This window comes from Cheilinus undulatus, linkage group 5 (genome assembly GCF_018320785.1).
Source record: "Cheilinus undulatus linkage group 5, ASM1832078v1, whole genome shotgun sequence".
Taxonomy (NCBI): Eukaryota; Metazoa; Chordata; class Actinopteri; order Labriformes; family Labridae; genus Cheilinus; species Cheilinus undulatus.
The window spans coordinates 24,116,361-24,138,869 of NC_054869.1; the positions used below are offsets into that span (position 1 = coordinate 24,116,361).

Genomic DNA, 22,509 nt, shown 5'->3' on the forward strand with positions numbered 1-22,509 from the left:
GCAAAGTAAAATCAAATAGCAAGATGGATAACTCGATGAGATAGAAGCACAGCTGAGTGAGCAGAGAGGTTGCATGCAACATGCAAAGGAAGATGAAGGAATCACAGACACAGAAAGAAACAACAAGGGAAAATCAGTTCCTGGTTTATTTTCCTCATTTTAATTTGACTAAGCAAAATTTATTAGGATCATTCAGAGCAACTTAAACTAAGTAAGTTAGAGGACAGAAAGATGACACTGTCTCACATCAAAACCAGGAAACCATTTCTGTAACCATGATTTAGCGTTTATGTCTGAGTAATTTTTAATCAAAGAACATGATTTTTACCTTCAAGAGTATCTGATAAAGGATATGAGAATTAACTCAACACAGGAGCCACTGAATGATGTTAGTTGTAGATGTGGTGTACATATTTGAAATAATACTCATAAATGTCCATTCTTGACCTTATTTATCTAAGTTTCTTTACAGTAAGAGAACTGTTTGATTTTTTTTCTTTTGTTTAATAACTTTGAATTTTTTATATTTATGAAAACCAACTTAGCAGTTAACCACTTTTTGAATGTCATTTTGTTTCACTCACCTTTCCCAGAGGGCTGTGGGAGAACAAACCCTGGCAGCAGGAAGGGGGCTCCTGTTGTCAGCCCAGCTGGTTTCAGCTCAGTCACTCCGTACGTGGTCAGACAGGTGACCAGGTTGACCAGATCCTTCAGGGCGTCTTTGGATTCATCCTCTTTAGCCTGCTCCAGTCTGAGTACAGAGAGAGAGTAGCTCGCATCAGTGCTCACAGAAAAGGAAAAAAAAAAAAAAAAAAAAAACCCTCAAGGACCACAGCATGAATGAAGTCTTGATCTGTACCTGAGCATCAGGTCGCAGAGGAAGGCGTAACCCTGACACATTCTGAAGTCATCCAGCAGAGTCTGAGACACGTCGCTGGAGTCTTTGAGGAAGCAGGAGAGGCCGGCAAACATCTCCACTATCTCCAGTGGGGACAGGTCGTCAGACTGTTGCATGTTTTGAACACACGTGGACAGGCATTCCTTCTCTGTGGATGGAAAAAGAGAAAATGGTTACCAAGGGAGGAAATGGAAGGATTTTTACCCACGCCGATGAAATCAGCAGGGGGTTATGTAAAGGGTTCCATATCTTTCTATCTTTGTTTGTTTGTTTGTTTGTCTGTATGTGTACAAGATAACTCCAGAACGGAGAGTCGGATCTTCACCAAACTTTAAGGGAATGTTGGGAAAGTGACAGGGAAGAATCAATTAGATCTTGGTGATGATCTGCGCACCCTGTCTACCGCCTCAGACAGCCATTCTAGTTTAATATGAATTTTTATTTTTATTATCACTCAAACTATTGGCTAACTATTTTCTATGAACAAACCCATACTGGCAGAGGCCAGACACGCGTGGACGTTCCTGAGGCTGTTTGGTACATCTCAGCTGCCATAGTGGCAGCCCAGTTTGAGAGCACAGAGAAAGACATTCTGCACCATCTTCCATTCGAGATGTAATAAGTGGGAGGCCTCAGCCGTTGGTGAAATACCACTACTCTCATCTAATAAAAACAATTTTAAGAAAATCGTTTTTTTTTTTTAACTCAGCACAAAATATTGCAACATATTGCACAAAACAAATACAAAATAAATTTGAAAAATATTCCAACGGGTCTACACCGTCCGCAAACAAACTCTTGTTTACTTTGTCAGAATTCTCACTCTGTTTTTGCCACGTCAGATGTTTGTTTTGAATGCACTTCCTTGTTGAATCTGTAGATTCCAGTTTACGGATCCTCTTTGCAGATTAAACAGCATTTTCAAGATTTTCATGTAGTAAAAAGCATGCCTGATAAAACTCTGGATGTGGTTTGGATGAACAAACATTCATGCATCTTGAGTGGGCTTTCAACATTAAACAGTATAGGATTCATGAATCTCAGACACACACTGAGCAGCTGTATATACCATGTATGTATTTGACCACATTGACGCTGAGGCCATGTCTGGAGATGGTGGTCAGCACCTCCCCAGCACTCCTCCTCCAGGGCAGGTTATGGGGGGGGCACCAAGATGTGATAGCACTGAACAGCAGCTGGAGGTCATCTTTTTGGGCCAGCTCCTCAGCTGGGGACACAAAGGTGCAGAGTTTCACCAGGATCTGAGGGAGTGGAAAGAAAAAGAAAATTGATTAAGGTGAAACTCATCTTGTAGTTTTGCTTTTAAATCAACAACCATCTTCAGATTTGCTGTTGCAGAGTTCTCATACTCCATCCAGACTTTACAAGGCCTTGATTTAGAGTTGGTTAAAAAACACTGATGTGTGTAAGGCATCAGAGAAATCTTCAAATCTTTCAACACCATTTATCTTTTGGGGCTTTTTAAGCTCAAGGAGACAACAACAATGTAGCCGAAAAGGTTTCTTTTGCCTTTGTATTTTGTATATCATGAATGCAGAACATCTTCAAGTGCCTTCATAGCAAAGTCTGTTGGTGGAACTGAAAAAAAAATCTGAGGTACTTTTATATTGTTGTAACATAACCAGTCCCAGTGTCATCTTACCTGAACAAAGACTTTCTGAAGCAGCGCCCTACGGTCAGCAAGGGGCAGCTCGGGCTGGGTGTGTCCCTGGCCGGATGTCTTCTCCTGGGTGGGTGTGGGTGGAGGTGGTGCTGGAGGCTGTGGGGTGGTGACTACTGGGGCCTCTGCCATGTGAGGCAGGTCAAAGAACAGGTAGAGACATTTGACCAATGTGGAGGGCACAGACATGGTCGTCATGCAGTCCACAGTTTTCTGATGAGGGAGAGATCAAGAGGGAGAGAGAACAAAACAGGGTATGAATTATAAATAAGAAACTCATTTCAGAAAAGAGCAATGAAAGACCAAAAAAGAAACATGGGAGACAGACTCTTCTTGAGGAATTTAACCATTTGTGCAACACAGGATGTTACATCGAAGACGGCTACATGGAAGGAGGTGAGATCTGCAAATAAAAGCTGCTATTCTTTTGCCCTATCTCACTCATGCATACTGATCCCAGCATAAGCGGCACAAAGGGAGATAAAAAAAAAGACAAATGTTTTATAATTTCAAAATTACAATCTTAGACAAGAAAGACACACTGATATTACATGTGTTCTGCCTGATAGGTAAGAACCCAAATAACTCACATTCCTGAAACAATAAATCATGGCATGCTGTTAATTTCATTTACACTATATGGACAGAAGTATGTGGCCACACCTGTTGATGTGTTTCCATTGGACCGGTTGTCATAAGTATATTAAATCAAGTACCTTGCCGTGCAGTCTCCATTTGCAAACATATCTGATACAACAAGAACGTTTGTGAAATCTCATCTCTGCCGAATATTAGAAAGTCAACTCTAAGCAATATTAATAGAAAGTGAAGCGTTTAGGAACAACAGCAACTTAGCCATGAGGCAGAAGACCACATACAATCACAGAGTGGGGTCAATGACTGCTAAGGTGCATGGTGTGCAAAAGACACCAACACTCTGTTGATTACGTAGCTGAAGAATTCAGAACTTCCTTTGGCATTAATGTTAGCACAAAAACTGTGTGGCGGGAGCTTTATAGAATGGCTTTCCAAGGCCGAACAGCTGCATGCAAGCCTCACATCACCAAGCCCAATGCCAAGGGTCGGATGGAGTGGTAAAGAACACTGACACTGTCCTGTGGAGCAGTGGAAACGTTCTGTGTAGTGACTAATCATGCTTCTCAGTTTGGCAGTCCGATGGGTGAGTAAGGGTTTGGAAGATACTAGGAGAATGTAACCTTCATGACTGCATTGTACCATCTGTGAAGTTTAGTGGTGGAGCAATAATGGTACGGAACTGTTTTTCAGGGTTTGGGCTAGGCCCTTCATCTCCAGTGAAGGGCAATGTTTCAGCATACCAAGACATTTTGGATAGGTTTGTTTGCTGTATGGGCAGCACGAAACAGCTCGTGTGTGCTCATCCCTGCCAACTACTGAGCAGGCCACCTGTTTTATAAAAATGTGACTTTAGAGGGGCATATTAGTTTATAGCAGAATAGATAAGACTATGGCAAGGTAGTTGATGGGAAACACTGGGCAGCTCAGTTGGCTCAGATTTGAGTTTTTCTCCATAGCACATCCATGTAGTGGACTAGATGGGGCAGTATCATGTGACTACTACTTCTTCTTTTTTGGGTTTTCAGGTAGGCTGCATGCGTTTCAACACCTGGCTGCCTGTCACATGACAAATAGATTCTTTTAAGGGGATAGTGCATCAGCAGAGAGAGAATTACAATGGAAAAAATGAAATAACCAACATGGCAGATTTCTGTCAGAGGCTCTAAATGTCAGTTTTGATTATTTTTCAATTAATCGCCCAGCACAAATCGAAAGCATATTGTACAGCCATTGTGATTTTGAGAAATAAATCTACCACCTTGTTAAGATTTATCTTTAATAACCAGCTGCTAGTTGTTCATTATACCTCAGAGTAAGGATACCTAAAAAATCTACAGCTTCAGCAAAGACCAGCTTTAAAAACAACACTCCTAGACTCCAGAGTAAACAAAGTGCTTATTCTTTAGTTCCACTTTGGAAAAGGGGCATTTTTGTTGTTGTTTCCTCCATGGTGAGGAAAATAAAACACCAGTAGAAGCTTTGAGGGCTTTATGTGTGTGTGTGAGTTTGTTATCATGGTGAGGAAAATGGCTGGAGACAGAGATGGGCTTTGTGCTCAGTGAGGCGGATGATTCAGATAATCAAACGCTGCCTCCTACATACACACACAGAAGAGGCTCACGCTGACAAACGATATCGCTCCTTCGTTCTCTTACACACACACACACACACACACACACACACTCACAGTAGATGACCATCCCATTTACTCCAGCTCTGTCTTCACTGCAGAGAGAAAAGGTAGTCACAAGGATTAGTAACGGAGCACAGGGCACATGCACAAAAACGCAACGCTGCTCTGCTGATCGATGAAGAAGAGGAGGCGTACTGAAGAAAGAAGAAAACAAAAGCAAGATGGCATGACAGTGGAAGCAGGTCTACATATGAATCTTTAGGTAATAGTGAGTCATTATGATGAGAGACTGGAGCAGCACCTGTGTTTGTGTGTTTACAGGCTGTGACATATTGGCCCTGCTGCAGCTTAAGGGTCAAGGTTAGCGGGAGCAGTCAATCAGAGGGGAAACCAGAGGGACAAACCCATTTTTACTGGATGCCTCTGTGTGTGAGAGAGGATCATTTCTGTGGCTCTCAGCCTTACCCTGGCTTATTTACGTCAGTCCAGTCTAGCTGAAAATGAATGTTGAGGGAAGGTATATATGGGGTCAGAGAGGAAAAATGAGAGGAGAAGGGAGAGACAAAAAATGAATGAAAAAGACAAAGAGAGGATAAAGGGAAGGCAGAGTGTGAAGGCGGTCCTATAAAAGAAGAGGAAGACAGCATGGAGGAAGAGAGACTGAGCTGCAGCATGAATATTGCTGTTTTATCATCTGAACAGAGAGAGGGAGAGGGAGAGAGAGAGAGAGAGAGAAAGGGACAGCATTAAAGAGAGAAGGGTGACGTCAGGTTTATGGGAGGCCAGCTGCCCGGAGAGTCCTTTGTTTTACTGTGAGACACAAGAGGATAGGAATACTAATCCATTAAACCCAGTCACTCTTTCTCTCTTCCTATAACACACAGATTCACTCAAAACATGACCCATCCTGTTTTGTTTTTTTTAATTTCAGATTAAGTATTTGACATAAAACATCTCAATAGAAGCTGAGGGATCTACTGATCAGGAAGTGACCAGTTTTGATTTATAGTTGTAAATAACAGAATTATAATCTATCAAATCTCATGGTATAGTGCTGGAAGTCTGCAAGTTCCTGACTTTATATTAGTATTTAACATTTGCTATATTAACCCAAAATGCCAAGTGTTTACTGCTCACAGATGGAAGAAAAAAATCACTGAACAGCCACTGAGTGAAGCCCTACAGAGGACCATTTTATCTTTTCTAGACAACATGCAGAACTCCCATATGTTTAACTATACTGAAGCCCAACTTTCACCAATACACTAATGATTGTGATGCCTTAATATCTAATTCCAAATGTTTAATCAAGCAACTTACCACAAATAGTATCTATGATTCGCTCTATATGACTTCTATTTTGGCATGTGTTGTGGATAGTAATCCATACTTACTGTGCTTGACACTTCAGCTACAACTTTTTTCCAACCAATTTTACAGATGGGATCATCTTTCATAACTCTGTGGTTGCTGAGCCAGTAATGTCAATGTCACTGTTTTCTTCAGTGGATGTAAAGCTTCCATCTGCATTAGTACAGCTAATACAGCATAGCCTGTCGAAGGCTAGCACAACACTTGTGCACCAGGTGTCACTTTGATTTTTCGGCTTCACCAAAAAATAAGGTTCTGGCTTGTCTTTGGGCATGAAAACAGACTCTGCATACTACAACGATGCCTGGGTTCTTCACCAGTCAAAGCTTTATGGGAGAAAGTGGCAAAGAGAAATCCACTGTTGAAGAAAACTTGACTAGAGTTCGCCAGAAGAGATGTGGGAGACTCCATGGTCAAGTGGAAGAAAGCTCCTTGATCTGATGAGACCAAAATGGTGCTTTTTGGCCATCAGACAAGGCGTTATGTTTGGCAGACACCAAATACTACACATCACCACAAATGCACCATCCCCGCTGTGAATTGTGGTAGTGGCAGCATCATGCTGTGGGGATTCTTCTCACAGTCAGCCCTGGAAGGCTTGTAAAGGTAGAGGGTAAAATGAATGCAGCAAAATATCAAAAAAGACCATCTTATTCAGTCTGCAAGAGAATTATAGCTCAGGACTAGTGAGAAGATTTATTTTTCAGCATAACAATGACCCGAAGCATACGGCGAAAGCTACAAAGAAATGGTTGAAAAACAACAAGTCCAGGCTTCAATCCAATGGAGAATGTGTGGCTGGGCTTATTGGTATATGGTGCGTTATTCATTTGAAGCAGTTGAGATTTCTTTTTACTGTCTTTGTGACCTGTTTGACATGTTTATCAAATTTAAGTCTGGAGTCTAGAACTATACCTGAAAACTTCAATTCATTAACCATCTCTATTTCCTCTCCCTGGACTGTTACTCTGGGTTTTGCTAATTGTATTGTTTTTTTTTGTTTGAAAAACACATGGAGACTTGGCAGTAGCAAGTTTTCTATGTCTGTTGTAATTACTTTCTTTTCTCGATTTCACAGGAAGGGTAAGGCGTTGTTGTGTGACAGGGTGTAGCACTGCTTCACATGATCGTAATGATTAAAAAAATAGACGGTTACTGTTTTCTTTCCACTTATGCAGCAGAGGAGAGTTACTTCAGGAACTGAGAGTACATAATCTGAGTTAATGAATACAGTAAAATGTTAAATATGCTTACACTGATGTGTATTTATTAATAGACTTCCTGTTATATTTTGATGGATGTTATGTGTAAATAGAAACTGCGTTTGAAAGAAAATAAAGTAAAAAAAAAAAAATATATATATATATATATGTATGTATATATATATATATATATATGACTTGATAAAACAGATTTGCTGGTGAAACAATAACATCAAAGCAAGAAATGAGGCAAGATAACTGAACTAAACTAACTTTACTGACAAACTTTTTCTAAAGGCAGAATAAACAGAGATGTTTTAAACCTAAATTTATGAGCTCATGGTTGTAGCAGACCTCAGGTACTCTGGAAGCTTTCTTCATAGGTGGGGAAGATGTAATCAAAGAGCTGCCTCTCCTGCTAACAAAGCTGCTTATCTGAGAGCTGCATCAATCTCTTTCAAGCACTTTCTGTCACAGCCCTCAACATGGCCACTAGAACCCATAATGCAATGCGACGTGATGTCAGTTTCCAAGCCCTATAAAGGTTGATTAGCTGGAGCTGGTCTACCCCTGACTTAATCATTGAAAGATTTTTGCGCCTTTATGGCACACAAATCAGTACCTCTCATCTTTCTGCTCATCTTATCCTGTACTTGAGTCAAGTTGTCTGATGAAAAACCTCCCCACATACTGAATCACTGCTGTGGAAAATGAAAGCAAGGCCTGTTTCTGCTGTGCACTTCATTTCATCTGTCACCTACCCCGCATCATGTATCAAAAATAACTTTTAGAAATGTTCCATCTTTGCTCTTATTTACTTTGCACGTCATAAAAAATCATGATTAATTCCAGTTTGTTTCCTAACCAGCTCAAAACTCAACATCAGCTTAAATGACTGTATCCAAAGCAACAGAAGTATTTCTGTTTTGCACAATAGCACAAAAAATAACCTCATGTTGCAGCAAACAACAAACAACTCCATTGTTGTGGGAGATAAAAACAGCAGTTTTTGTCAATGAAGTCTGATGGTTTTTAAAAAAGGATGACGGGGCTGTTTCTGGTTAAGTACAAAAGCACTTTAAAAAACAAAAGGTCTATCCTTTCTCTGCTTTCCTTGTTGTTGTCATAGCCTTAGAATAACAATTATTATCTGTCAGCGGGAAACTGAGCAATTTCACTGGATGTACTTTGGTCAGGTGCATTTGCCCTAAAAGATTATGTTACAGCACTGCAGCTGACTGGAGTAAAGTAAAGATCAGGAACAAATTCAAAACATTACACAATCATTTGTCAGTCTGAACCCAAAATATGAACTTTGGAGGTTTTAAAAGACAGGAATTCCCCTTTAAAGTTGCTATTTGTATATGACAGTGTGTGTCCAAACCTAAACTATAAATAGCTGTGGTTCTGTCTATTTTAACAGTAGGAGTGGGTAAGTGCAGAGAGAAGCAGGGAGGATATAAGTGGTTTTAAACCATATCTGCAGACAAAGAGAAAGGAAGTGTGTGAGTTGACAACTACAGAGAATTTCTGATGTGCAGCAGAGCACGAAAAGCAGCCAGCCGGCCAGCTGACTGTGAGACCTCGGACCCCAAGACCTCCAGAGGAATGCAGGCTGAAAAGTTCAAAAAACGTCTGCTGGCCGGAGTACAAGAGCAGAGACACTGAAAAACAAGACCTCCATGTCTAACCTTTAAACCAAGAGCAGAGGAAGCTGCCATGTATGAGTTCAGAGTTCTGTGGATAAGTGATGCACTAGATGCTGATCATGCAAATATCTGATATGATCTCATTGCAAAGAGACTTTGTAATTAGAGCAAAAATGCTACTCTTTGTGAAAAAGGAGCATCTCTGAGTGGAAAAAAAGTAACAGGTGAAAAAAGAAGCAATTCCTTTCCTCAGTGCAGAAAGGCAGATTGAACAAAGCTGTGTTTGGGGGCAGTAAGCTGGGAGGGGTCCAGTGGGGATTTTGGCTTGTACTCAAGAGCCAGTTTCTTGGTTCTTACTGAAGCTGATGCTATTTTCTGCTGGGAGATCAAAGAGAAGGGATGCAAATAGGTCAAAGAGAGGTAGAATGCTGAGAAACCTCCATTTTTACATGTTGTTTCCTCAGATTTCCTCTTATAGCTACACTAATGTATGAGGGAAATCCTCCAGAAATAAGAAAAAACTGTCCATCACACAGAAAGGCAACCTTATTTTGTAAATAAACAGTATAAAAGAGCACCAACCTGTCCAGAGGAGGCTAACAGGTTGATGGTGGTCAGAAGCATCCAGCCACGACTCGCCTCCTCGCTCTGGTTCACCTCCAGGAATTGCACTATTGCTCGACTGGCTGCCTCTGGAAACACACAACCACACAGACAGGGTTAAATAAATGAAAAGTGACAGCTCATTGCGGCAGGCAGACAGGCATCTGGAGCAATGATCAGTTATGCTATGGACAAATCATCTTGTTAGATGTGAGGGCAGAAAAGTCGGTTGCAGATATGAAGATGTCACTAGTAGATTTCACAGTTCAAATTCTGTCAAAAAAAAATCGATGGAGAAGTAAACCTTCCTTTTGATGATGAATTTACAACAAAGAATACTATACTCTAACATTTAAAGGTTCTAGTCTGGAGATTAAGGTGATATAACAGATCAAACATGGCTTATGTGGCTTAACAAAACTAAAACTACTCAAGTAGAGGCTCTAAATTTGCTTCAAATCATGCATGTTACACAATGGGGGTTTGTTCAGTTGTTGGCAGTGATTATTAGCCTTTATATAATGTAACTGCCCTCTCCCCATCCAATAAAGGCAAGGCTGCTTTAGTGCCATAACGCCATAATTCTATTCATGTCTAATTTGTTAACATTTAATTGTTGCATCTGACAGGCCTTATTTTTGATTGTTGTTTTTTTTTATTTCTATTTTGGGGAGGCAGTTTGTCCCAACCTTATCGACTTTTTATTAAAAAAAGACACATTAGGAAATGTACCTGTTCCACCAACAAGTAAGAGGTCTTTCTACTTCCTCCATGCACAGACATCTAACTGTCTTACATTTCAACAAGTTAGTACAGCTACTAACAGTTCTGTTCCTTTGTTAAACTGGATTTTATTGCAGTTTTATTTAATTCTTTTAGGAAGCATATATATATATATATATATATATATATATATATATATATATATATTTTTTTTTTTTACCAATACCAAATTAAGATACCCAGAGTTAACCATCCCTCTGAGCCCTCAGCTATTTTGTTCTTTCTCATCTGGACTTTTTGTCTTAAAAAGCTTATAAAGATCCAACGCTGTGGTACACAGTCCAGCTCTAAACATCCTTTTTTTTTAGGACAACCTGAACTTTTAGAAATTGTGTGCTGCTACGCCTTGCTGGGGGGCAAATCCAGCAAGATTAAGGACGTAAAAAGGCAGTTCTCCAGCAACCAGATCAGTATTTACCAGGACGTGAGCTGGTAACCCTCCAGTTCACAACCTATGTCCTAAAAGCAGCGCTCATCAACTGGTGGGCTGTGTGGCATATCCGCCCCCCTAAAGCTTTCCATCCGGCCTCTTAAAGACTATTAAATTCAGAAAACAAATGGTTTTTAGGGTGTTTTTTTTACTTTATATCAATATAGCCATTAAATCAACCCTAAAAATGATCCATATTGAAACAGTTTTATCAGGAATGCCTTACATTTGACTCATTTTAACAGAAATCCACCAGTCAGTAGTAAATATGATGCAACATAAACACATACTCATCATTCAAGTCCTGATTAAATCTGCTTTTTTTTGTCAACTTCAGGCTCTTGGAGAGATATTTAAAAGAAAAGGCTTCTTTCCTTTATGTGTTTTTCACCAATCAGGCCACAGCATAGTGGTGTCAAACCAAGTAACTGATGATGTGGCAACCCAAGAAATATGGTGCAAAAATATCTCAGTCACTTCCTTGTTGATGCTTTAAAACTGAAGGGAATACAAATACTAACACAATATATTAATCAGACCAAAATATTGATCTATTTGGGTTCATTTGAAAGGCTGTCCCACACAGTGTCTGTCAAAAGAAAATCTGGCCCATGTACAAATGTAGTTGATGACCCCTGCCCTAAAGACTAAGTCGCTGCAACCCCAGAGCCCAGCTGTTTCATGATTGGCTAATATGAAACCAAATATCAAACCTAAGCTGCAAGCACGATTCAGAACAACACAAGTATTGTTTCACCAATCAACTCCCAATTTACTCAGTCTTTATTTTTCCTCCATTGCTTCATAAGAGATTAGTTCCATTTTTGGTTAGCAGTAAATTGTCATTTTGAATCATAGTGGCAGATGTAGAGACAGCATTGCATTGTGGGATTGTTTTCTGAAAGTATGAAGTGCTTTGAGGGATAGGCATTAGCAGTGGATGACTCATAGTAGTGTTACATTGTGTGTATGCCTTCAGCTTTAGATGGAGGAAAAATAAACTTTTAAGACTGTTTGTTGGTAAATCAGAAAACCAGATGAGATTAAATAGAGCCATTTCAGTATGGATTTTAATTTTAGAGCTAATCGGGCTCAGTCTTGATGATGACGACAGAGAGCTGTGGATAAGAGTCTGAGTCAACCCCTGACTCAGTGTGCAGAGGCCTGGTGACCAGCTGGAGGAGACTGTGGTGTTACAAAATCACAACTGTTCCTTTGCATGAAAACAACACATCACACGCTCAGACTGAGACAAGAGAGAGAAGATGGAGAAGGAGAAATCAGAGACAGGAAGCTGGAGACTTTCAAACCCTCTGTGTCTGTGTGTGTGTGTGTGTATGAGATTTTGCATGCGACTGTCAGTCTGTGTAACGCCTCTTCTTCTTGGAAGCTGCAGTCAAAGCTGTCACTACTGTCAAAGCTTTGAGGAGATGCCGCTTCTTCACCTGTACTGAAATATTGGGATTCACAAAATCCTGTATAACAAGTGATATAAACTTTAGAGGTTTTCTCTGAGGAACCCTCTGCAGCTGAGATGATTCAGACAGCAGTGGTACAACTTAAAAACAGACAGCAAGCATTCAAGGCTGTCGGATTTTTTTTTAACAGGTTTTGTTTTTGCGACTTTTACTTATCTTATTCGATCATAATATTTGTAGTTCTATCATACACCTGGTGCAAAGTATCTTGGCATGCAACATAGGTGTCTTTCCTACTTTCCAACTGACAAAGTTGCACTCACATCATTTAAAGACAAAATGAACTTTGCCCCAGAGGTATGTCTTAAAATCAGGACGAGTCAGTCGCAAAGCTAGCACATTCCTATCTTAACAGAGCACCTAAAACCTGGTTTTAAAATCTAAAGTATATGGTGTGGTGTGTTCCTGATATTTAGAGGTGCAGTAGAAAGATAGATATATGAGCTCCACACACACAGAGGTTGCACTGTCTGATAAACTCAAAGTTTTCAATAGGTTGGAGAGATGAGAGGCAGTAAGTTTTTGTACACAGCTTTTCTCCACTTCTGTCAGCTCCAGTGTGCATTCTGTCTCATAAACACATATGTTGTGCAGCAGAGAGCTGGATTTATGATCATTCTTGTGAATACTTAAGACAATAGAACTGACAGATACAATACAAGTTGCCCTGTGCCAATTAAACACAAGCTGGAGAATATAACCAAGAATTCAGCAGTGAAAAATGTGAACACATATTGCAACCTACTTTTAATGTTGAACACACAGATCATCACCAAAACTTAGATCCTGTCCAATCCTGTCAGTGTCTAACCTGGCACACCAGATGAATATGTTTCACACATCCATCTGGAAAACCACTCATAGACAGGGTTTGGGAAAGGGCAGAGCCTTTGAGCAACAAAAAACATGATGCAGCCGCTACTGAGCTGTGCCCCTTCCAAAAGCGTTAACGTCATATAGAACTGCATAATGTGAACCATGGTGACTGTAGACATGTCAGTACACGACTTCTGTCATTTTTGAAAAGAAAACAATTCAATGCTGTTCTTTGTTCTTCTCTTAAGGAAGAAATGTCGTCAAGTTCAGATGAAACTGGCGCTTTAGCAGCATCCACGCTAACCTCTTCCGCCATAATTGCACCGGCCCCTCATCGCTGCCTGCTGACGTTGCAACTCTGCCATGCCTGAAAGTACTGCTCCTCATCACTGATTGGTCCTGTCACTTTCAAACTGGGCCCAAACGGTTCAGATGGGAGCTTTGCAAGATGGATTCGCCAGTGAGAAACAAGGAAACGGGCGTATCTATTGTATCTATCTGCATATCTATCTGCTTTGCAAGGTTAGTCAGTGTCTGGACAGTGGATATAGTATGCTGTGTGTGCTCTAGACATTTAGTGGCAAAATGAATGAGGAAATGTTTAATGAGCCAGCTGGAGTTCACCCTATTAAAGAATAAACACCAAAAACCAGACATGTGAATACCAACACACCAGCTGGCATGTGCACCTGGTTCTTTTAGAGAATGAAAGCTGATGCTCTGATTGGTTCTTTAAAGTACAGCTATTAAATAATGAAACGGCGCTTATGAGGATAAAACCCTGTGGTTCACAGTGTCTTTAGTTCACTGATGGCTTCTGATTGAAGTGCATGTGTTTTATGTTTGTTTTAATGGGACCCTGCAGAGAACAGGAATACAAGGGGGTGAGAAAAGAGTGTATTAGCATGTCTATGTTGTCATTTTTGGCTGTCGTTTATGTGGTCATATTTAATGTTACGGATAAAGGTAACTTCATCGTATTCACCTGCAGTCCTTGTCAAAAATCAATAGAAAAAAATTAGCATTTGTGATTTCTTGTCTGTGAATTATAATGCAAACTTTAATGATACGTTAACTTTAAAGGCTATTGTTTTTCAAATCTAACACAGCATCCCTCCTACTTCTAACACACTGGGTTCAGCTCTCTGCCAGCAGTATGAAGACAGAGAACAGGTGGAGAGACACTTGAAATAAACAACACGTTTCTAACTTTACAAATGGACTTGTTTATCAGTTAGGATTTTTAAAAATGTTTGGATGAATACTTAATCTGCATGGTGCAAGCCTTCCAGATTTCCCACATCTCTCTGCCAGTAAAGAGTACAAATGGATCTGTCTACTGCTAGTTTTATCCGCTTGTGTCTTTCATATTACAGCTCCTGGGAGGAACTTTAAATTCAGAGAAAAGCTTTTCATAAATCCCTTTCTACTGATCTTGTTCTTCACATGTAGTGAAAAAAAGTATCTTGTTGTTTTTTAATAGTCAGCACTCACTGAGAATCTTAGCCGTGGAAAATGTAAACAAAAAATGTTCTTGCATTTACTGAAACTTACTTCTTCTGACTCCTAGCAGTGGTTACAAGGGTTAGAAAATTACAAGACATAAATTATTCATCTTGTCTATGATGGCCTCGGTAATGGGTCACATAAAAGCATAAATATTAGTGTCATTCTGTTTCATACCCAGCAAAAAACTCCTCCCAGGAGCTGTTAGGCAGAAGCGACCCTGTGACAGTAAATTCTTAGAAGATTTTCTTCTCATGCAGCCCTGAACTAACCTTTGATGTTAGATTAATCACTACTCGTCCACTACTCTAAGGTAGCTAATGAGAGAGAGGCAGCTAATTTTAAATGTAATCTGACATTTTAGTCAGATATAGGTGGTGTTACTGTTAGGAAAATGTAAGCAAATGCCCCGGGACAAATGCACCAAAGAGCCTCATGGCATAGGCATAGCTCATTCAATTTAAGTTTGTCAATGATGCCACCCCCACTGATGGCAAAACCTCTGAGAGTATTTGGTAGAAGACCAAAAAGTTTGGATTTTGCCTGGAGTATACTCCAGATTTAACCTGACATGCCAGGTGGATTTGTTTCACACATCCATCTGGGAAAGCTTCAATAGGAAACGTTTGAGAAAAAAGCAGAGGCTTTGAAAAAAACTCGGAGTGTGATTGGATGAACGTTCTGTCTGTCACATTTCTACGGGCCAATAAGAGCAACAAAACACAGGATGTAGCAGCTATTGAGCTGCATGTGCGCAGCTCCTGAGGAATAACGTGAAACATGGCGGCTATGGACATGTGAGTACTCGACTCTTGTCGTTTTTGAAAAGAAAACAACTCAATGCTGTTCTTTGTTCTTCTTTTAACAAAGAATTGTCGTCAAGTTCTGATAAAACTTACGCCTAATCATTATCCACGCTAAGCTCTGCCACCATAGTTGCACTGGCCTCCTGCTGATGCTTGTTTACGTCACGACTCTGCCGTGTCTGAAAGTACTGCCCCTCATTGCTGATTGGTCCTGTTACTTTCTAACAGGGCCCAAACGATTCAGATGGAAGCTTAACTAGATGGATTCACCAGTGAAATTGTGGAAATGGGCATATCCATCTGCTTTGCAAGCTTTCTCTAGATTATCATACCCCCTCTTCTAAGAGATACTGAGTAATACATATTTTGCTCTGTTGTGTAGTTTTTTTGGCTTTAATACCCGTAAGAAAGAAGCCTAAAAATGCTGCTGACTTCTTATGATTATGCTGACTGCTTGTAGCAGAGGGGGAAAGATCTTCATATTAGTCTTTGCCTGGGGCCTCTTAATCACTAAAAGACCACAGGTCAGATGTTGGATAAGACAGACACTATTAAGTAGAAAAACTCTTTGTTATGCATAGGATGATTTATGGTAATAAAAAGCCAATTAATCTGATATTTTCATATCAAATTGCAGTTTACACTTTACACCTGAAATCTTTCTTTAACAACTCTTTAACATCTTTTTTTAAATTATTAATTATTATTTAAAGGATTACAAATACCCACACACAGGGTGGACATGAGTGAAAAGCCACTTCTGACAATAAAAGAAGTAGGTTGTTGGAAGCAACATCTGTAGCCAATAATATAAAAACACTCTAAACATGCTCCCCCATCCCATCTTTAGGGCAGAGAATCAGTGTGTCAGAGGACTTACCTGTAGATTTATTAGAAGCTCTTCGTCTGATCTCTGTCACCATAAGCCGTGATACCTGTGTGGTGAACTGTAAGAGGTCTGAGAACTTCTCAGTCATGCTGCTGGGTGGAGCATTCCCAAACACCTGAAGGACACAGAGCAGATTCAGATGAAACAGAAAAAAACACGGATGAATTTCAATGAACCAGGATAGCTAAATCTAACGTAAAATGAGAAGCTCCATCAGTACCTTTAAGACAAGGATGACAGTGGCCATAGGAAAAAATGTGACATTTATTCATTCTAAACTGGTGCTGCTTGATTGTCGCCAAACATTTCTGTGAATTACTTTTAAAGCCTGCAGGTCCTCAAAGTGTCAGCTGTGATCATATCAAGCAGGGACACACAGGAGTCATCAAGGTGGAGGTACACTGGCCTACATTTCTCTCTGGCATGTCCTCATTTTACACTCACAGACACACATAGCAGTCTGGGCCTCTGGTGGAGCAGGGGAAAAATAAACTGCACTCCATTCTTCATCGACTCATGGAGTTTTATAAATCCAGTAAATCGAACATGAAAAAAGGCCCTGGAGCCAGGCATCATGTTGCATCAGGGAATGCTTTACTTGTGAATTTTTAACATGAATTATGCCACCAGTGAGTGAATCACAGCCAGAGCTGCATAATTATCTAATAAATGAAGAGACCCTCGGTGCGTCTCTTCAGTGTGATGAGGACACTCCGCAGAGCTGCCTGTAGCTATGGTTACAAAACAAAGAGGCTCACACCACACCAGTGTGATATACAGATACAGTAAATAAGGGAATAATTTTAGGTTGGATAAACATCCATATGTCTTCATAAAATACTCAATGTTTATGGCTGGCTTCCTTTTAAGTCTGCATCACAGCATTTAATTTCCTTTAGCTACGCATGCTTTGTATGCTTAGGCAGTCAGCAGGAAATCATTTAGGGATGCACCAAAATGAAAATTCTTGGCTGAAACCGAAAACCAAAAATGAGGAAACCAAGGCTGAAAACCAAAACACCAAAAGAAATTATTATGCTAATTATTAGTACCATTGCATTTATGGCTATGACTGTATACTAACCTCACTAAAATCAATTGCAATTGCAAAAATTAATACTAATACTTCAAAGAATAAATCAATTACAAAATTACATAAATATTGATTAAGCACTTCATTCCAACAATACCCAATATAAAATAAAATAAAATACAAAATAAAATGTTTAACTTGACCACACTCATGTATACATTAAATCAGTGGTTCTCAACCTTTTATCAATCACGTACGCTCTATGCAGTATTTTTTCAGCCAAGTACCCCTAAACAGCGCAAAGCTTTTTGGCCAAAAAGAAAGAAAGACATTAAAGAGTGCTGTGACAGCCATCTGATTGATCAAACTTTGTAACTGATGAACACTTTCAAATTACAAATTAGATTTTTTTTCATACATTTTAAATGCTAAAAATGTATGACTAAAGTCATGGCACATCTTCTCATCTCTAAATGTGGGCATTGAAATTAATGTAGCTATTGAAAACAGTGACTGGAAAGGCTTTAAACCCAGAAGTGTGCAAAACTCTGCTCGGCTGCAGTGGTCTCTCTGGAACAATTTGGAAATAAAAGCATAGAGCTAGAAAGAACTAAAAACCTGTAAATAATAAACAAATTATAAAAAAAGACTTCTCTCTTCTCAAACTGAAATCATGAACTTAGTTATAGATCAGCATTTCTTCACAAAAAATAAATCATAAACCTTTTTATGAATGGAGTGATTGTGAATACAGTGACTGACAGGCATGTTCCAGTGTGGGTCAAACCATCCTACCATGGGGGAGACTCAGGGGGTTTTAGGGTGGTTGAATTCAAGAGCCTACAAAATATTAACTCCACTTTATAAACTTAAGGTCCTTACACTCTATACTCAGTTTTTTCATGCAAATTATTTACACAAAATATTTACATTTAGAACCTGTAGTGAGTCAAAGCAAGCTTCCACACCTGCAACATCATTTTGCAGCACGACATTGCTGCGGATATTTAAGTAGCGCATTTGCACTCATATTGACATGTCTGGCTGCCTGTTGTTTGTCTCCCTCTCTACCAGGCTAAAAAAAAAGAGGCAAAAACACAAGCACTGATACAGACAGATATGAGGAGATATCAAACATCAGGTGGTGTTGGAGAGAAGGACATTTTGTTCCTCTGTCTACCTTAAAAATCGGCACCACCACCACCATGTGCACTCGTTGGAGCGAAACTCACACAGCTGGAGCTGTTTCTAAACCAACGGGACTTTAGTGAAACATTTACCAACACAGTCTCCTCTGACCTCAGACAAACGACTTATAAATGCTCCGGATCAACCAGCTAAATGACTTCTCTGAACAGTCTGGAACACAAACAGGTGAGCCAGTCTGTGCACTGTGGAGAGAGTTAACTCCTCTCACTGCGAGCCTCAGCTGTGCCCTCCCTTGTTACTATTATTGATCATATTTGACGTAGAATGAATGAAAAGTCAGTCCCTCCTCTTACAAACTTGGCTGGCACAGTGAATGAAACTGTGAAACAAAACGGCACTGACGTCCTGGCTGTGCGTAAAAGTGTCGCGTTACACACAGAGTGAAGGACAGAGAGGGACAAACCTCCTTTTATCTTCCGCTCTAATAAATATCACTGTTTATCAGAGGACAGAGAAAACACACCGCAGACGTTCACAGCACAAATGTGATTTTAGAATGTACTTAATATACTCGCAAAATCTTGTCGCTCCTGACGTGCAAAGAAAGGTGCTAGCTCTTAAATAGTTGGCATGTATTTTAAAACGCGTACCCCCTGTAGTGCCTTCACATATATGTACCCCTATTTGAGAACCACTGCACCAAGCGCGTGCTGGCTGCGGTTTTTGCTTGCGTCATCACAATGTCGTGTTTCGGCCTTGTTGTTTCGGTGATAAAAGACTTTTGGCCGAAAACCGAAAATGCACTTCTGGGCCATTTTCGGCCGAAAATTTTCGGTGGCCGAATTTTCGGTACATCCCTACTGACTACGCTACACGCTGCTCTCTTTTCCCATCTCTCTCTCCCTCTCTCTCTCTCTCTCTCTTTCTCTATCAACGATCAGTAAACAAGCAGTAATCAATGTTTCCACTACCATTCTATTGGGGGGGCACCCCGCCCTCAACGGCATCCCCGCCCCTCTTTAACGTTGAGTCAGTTTTATTTAATTGTATTTTCTATACAGTGCCATATCACAACAGAAGTCATTTAAGGACATCTTTTCTGTAGAGCAGGTCTCCACCTGGTCCCTTTTTACACAAACTTAACAGCCTTTTAATTTATTTATGTTGTTTACATGAATGTATCAGTGTCAGAGCTGGGGTCTAATCTTGATCTTCTTACCACAGCAGGCAGAAATACACACGGCCCCTCACAGGTGTGTGGGGGCCGGTGTGCTGTGAATATTGGAGGGGATCAGTTCCTATGCAGACTATGACTGAGCAGCCCATCTGCGGGTCACCCGATGATCATTTTTCTTCATGTTTCTCATAGCGCCTGACGCTATTGGCAATATTTATGATCATTATTTATGCTCGTAAATAAACCTCATCCACATGCAGATTGCTGAAGGAACTCTTCAACCTTTATAAACGTAGGAGTATTGACAAAAGATCACACAGGAATAGAGCCAACAGCAGGAGACAGAGACATGCAATGTGTGGATAATAATAGTGAAGAGAGAGAAAACGAGTAGATAAAGTCAGTGGAGGACAATCAATCATCATTAAGAACATCTTCCAAGATACATAATCTTACCTATAACAAATATGTTAAATGTAACAATAATCTCAGCTTCCTAAATATTTTCTTGGTTATTTATTTGTTAAATCTTTTAGACGTCATACTCATTGCATGTGGGGTGACTTTTATGACAGCATAGGTCAACTTTACACTTCATCATGGTCTGATACAGTCCTAAAGTTACTCCTGATGTGGCAGGAAGGCAAGGAAGGCAAGGAGGGAAGGAAGGAAGGAAGGAAGGCAAGGATGGATGGATGGATGGATGGATGGATGGATGGATGTTATATTGAAAGCTGGGATTTAAAGAATCCCGATGTAAATCAACACAGCTTGGTTTGGCACAGCGCGGCCAAAAGCCATAGTGGAAAAGTCCCATGTCTGTTCCTTTTAACCATCTAGGACTAAAGATAAGTGAAATACGGATTAAAACACACCTTCAGCAGGTAAGATTTTTGTTCCTGCTGCATCTGGTTCAAGTGAAAAATAGCCCTCCAGCAATTAGCCTGCCACCTGATCTTATGGTGGACTCTGGCCAGAGCATAGCTGCCTGGCTCTGTACTAGAGCAAGGAGACAAAAGATGGGGATTAATGGATAATTTACTGTTTTCTGGCTCAAACCTCTCTGTTATGATATGTTAATGACCTGTAGGCCACTGTGGCTGATAGATTTGGGAAATTTACCTCACTATGAACATAAACACAGCATGTTGCTGGCTGTTAACTTTCAGTGAAAGCAGTTACATTAACTAACAACATGCTGTATTGAGATGAACTGCTTGGTGATTTTCTATCATTGCAGCATGAGGGGGGACATTAATCTCAGTGTTTTCAGATGTTTATAGCAATCTTATTCTAGCTTATCTAGTGTGTTAAGAAACAAAGTTTAGATTTCACTTTACAGGGACTTTCAGTTATCTATTTTTACACATATTTGTATGATATTTCCCTTATTTGTTAATCTAACAGTGACGAATGCTATAAACAATGATTTTTATGTAAAGTACAAAGTAGATGGCATGCATATAGTTTCCTGACCATGGCTCATAAGCAGCCTGTGTCCTTGGCTAGGCTTTTAGGATTAAAACAGAGGCCCTCAACTCAAAGAAGTACAGAACCTTAATAGTACAATACAAATAAGACACTAAAATAAGGGCAAACAGTAAAAGAAGGGTTGAAAGAGGAAACAGTGTCTGGCCGGTTTGAGTTCATGTCTATCTTTAGCTTACTGTTGATGGAGGGATGAGAACTCTTTTTGAAACAGCCTTTGGTTCAAGAATAAAGATGGCAAATAAAGAGTCTGACAGGCCTTTTGAAGCTCACAGTTCCTTGATGAAACAGTTAAACCTGGTGTTAACTGAATGTATAAGTCCCCACACACCTGCCTACCAGGTATGCATTAGACAGCATCCTCTTTTGTCAAATACTTTTGAAGCTCAGGTTGATGTCAGCAGACCTGTGTGTCATCACAGAGTTGAAGGTTTAATTCAGTGTCAATACAGCAGGTTAGTGATAGAGGATGGTTCCATGATTAACATGGTAAATATGTTTGACCTAAATTCAAACCAAATAAAAACAAGGACATCTTTGTGCTTCTGTTTCTAGGCTCAATTGACTGGATGTGTAGCTCTATGCAGGTGTGTATGAAAATAAGCCGTTAACCACAAAATCATAATTCAACATAGTTTATAGGTGAAGCCCCATTTGTTTAGTTAACACAAAGCCACCTATTATCCAGCTTTGGACAGCATGAATCCAGCATTTAACCTGATACTTATTAAACTTTTTAAAAATAGCTATGACAAAAAACAGCAGTCACATAAATCACATGAGCACTCTTCAGTTAAATGTAAACTCTGATTATTAAACAGTAATACCTACTCTTGGAATAGTAAAAGAGACCATCTGTGTTTGGGTTCTCCCTTCCTCCCCTGATGATACTTACTCTGTTAAATACAGGAAGCATCATGTAGAGCTTCTCCTCCTGCTCCTTCTGCGTCATGTGGCGAGGAGGGTGGCACAGCTCGGAGAACAGGCGTCTCAGGTGCATCAGGCCCAGCGCGTTGTCCTGGGGGCTGCACTCCTCCTGCCGCGGCCGCCCCATGATCCTTTTCACCATGTTCATCTTGAGCGGCTTTGTCAGGGCAAAGGCAGCCCTGCAGATGAAGAAGACAACAGATTTAAGACACAGTCGAAGTCTTTTCGGGCAGAGGATCAAACCTCTAAGGTACAAAATTAATGTGTGTAAATAAATAAAATAAACAAACCATCTATGATAAGAAAAAACTTTAATAATGCCAAAAGGTTCCACGGTCTGTTTGCTCCAAAGCTATAGCCAACAAAAATGAGCATCAAATATAAGTGAAATGC

General features: G+C 40.1%; 1 protein-coding gene across 6 annotated transcripts in view; it reads right to left on the reverse strand.

The window, feature by feature from the left end:
- wdfy3 (WD repeat and FYVE domain containing 3) overlaps positions 1–22,509 on the reverse strand; it is a 146,462-nt gene that overhangs the window by 92,540 nt on the left and 31,413 nt on the right. For all 6 annotated transcript variants that reach the window (XM_041787217.1, XM_041787219.1, XM_041787215.1 and 3 more), the window contains exons 2-8: positions 22,085–22,295; positions 16,334–16,457; positions 9,614–9,723; positions 2,562–2,792; positions 1,968–2,160; positions 860–1,046; positions 585–751 (exon numbers count right to left, since the gene is read on the reverse strand). In XM_041787217.1, the coding sequence (XP_041643151.1) occupies positions 585–751; positions 860–1,046; positions 1,968–2,160; positions 2,562–2,792; positions 9,614–9,723; positions 16,334–16,457; positions 22,085–22,264 (1,192 nt within the window). In that variant the 5' untranslated portion in view covers positions 22,265–22,295. The remainder of the gene's footprint in view (positions 1–584; positions 752–859; positions 1,047–1,967; positions 2,161–2,561; positions 2,793–9,613; positions 9,724–16,333; positions 16,458–22,084; positions 22,296–22,509) is intronic.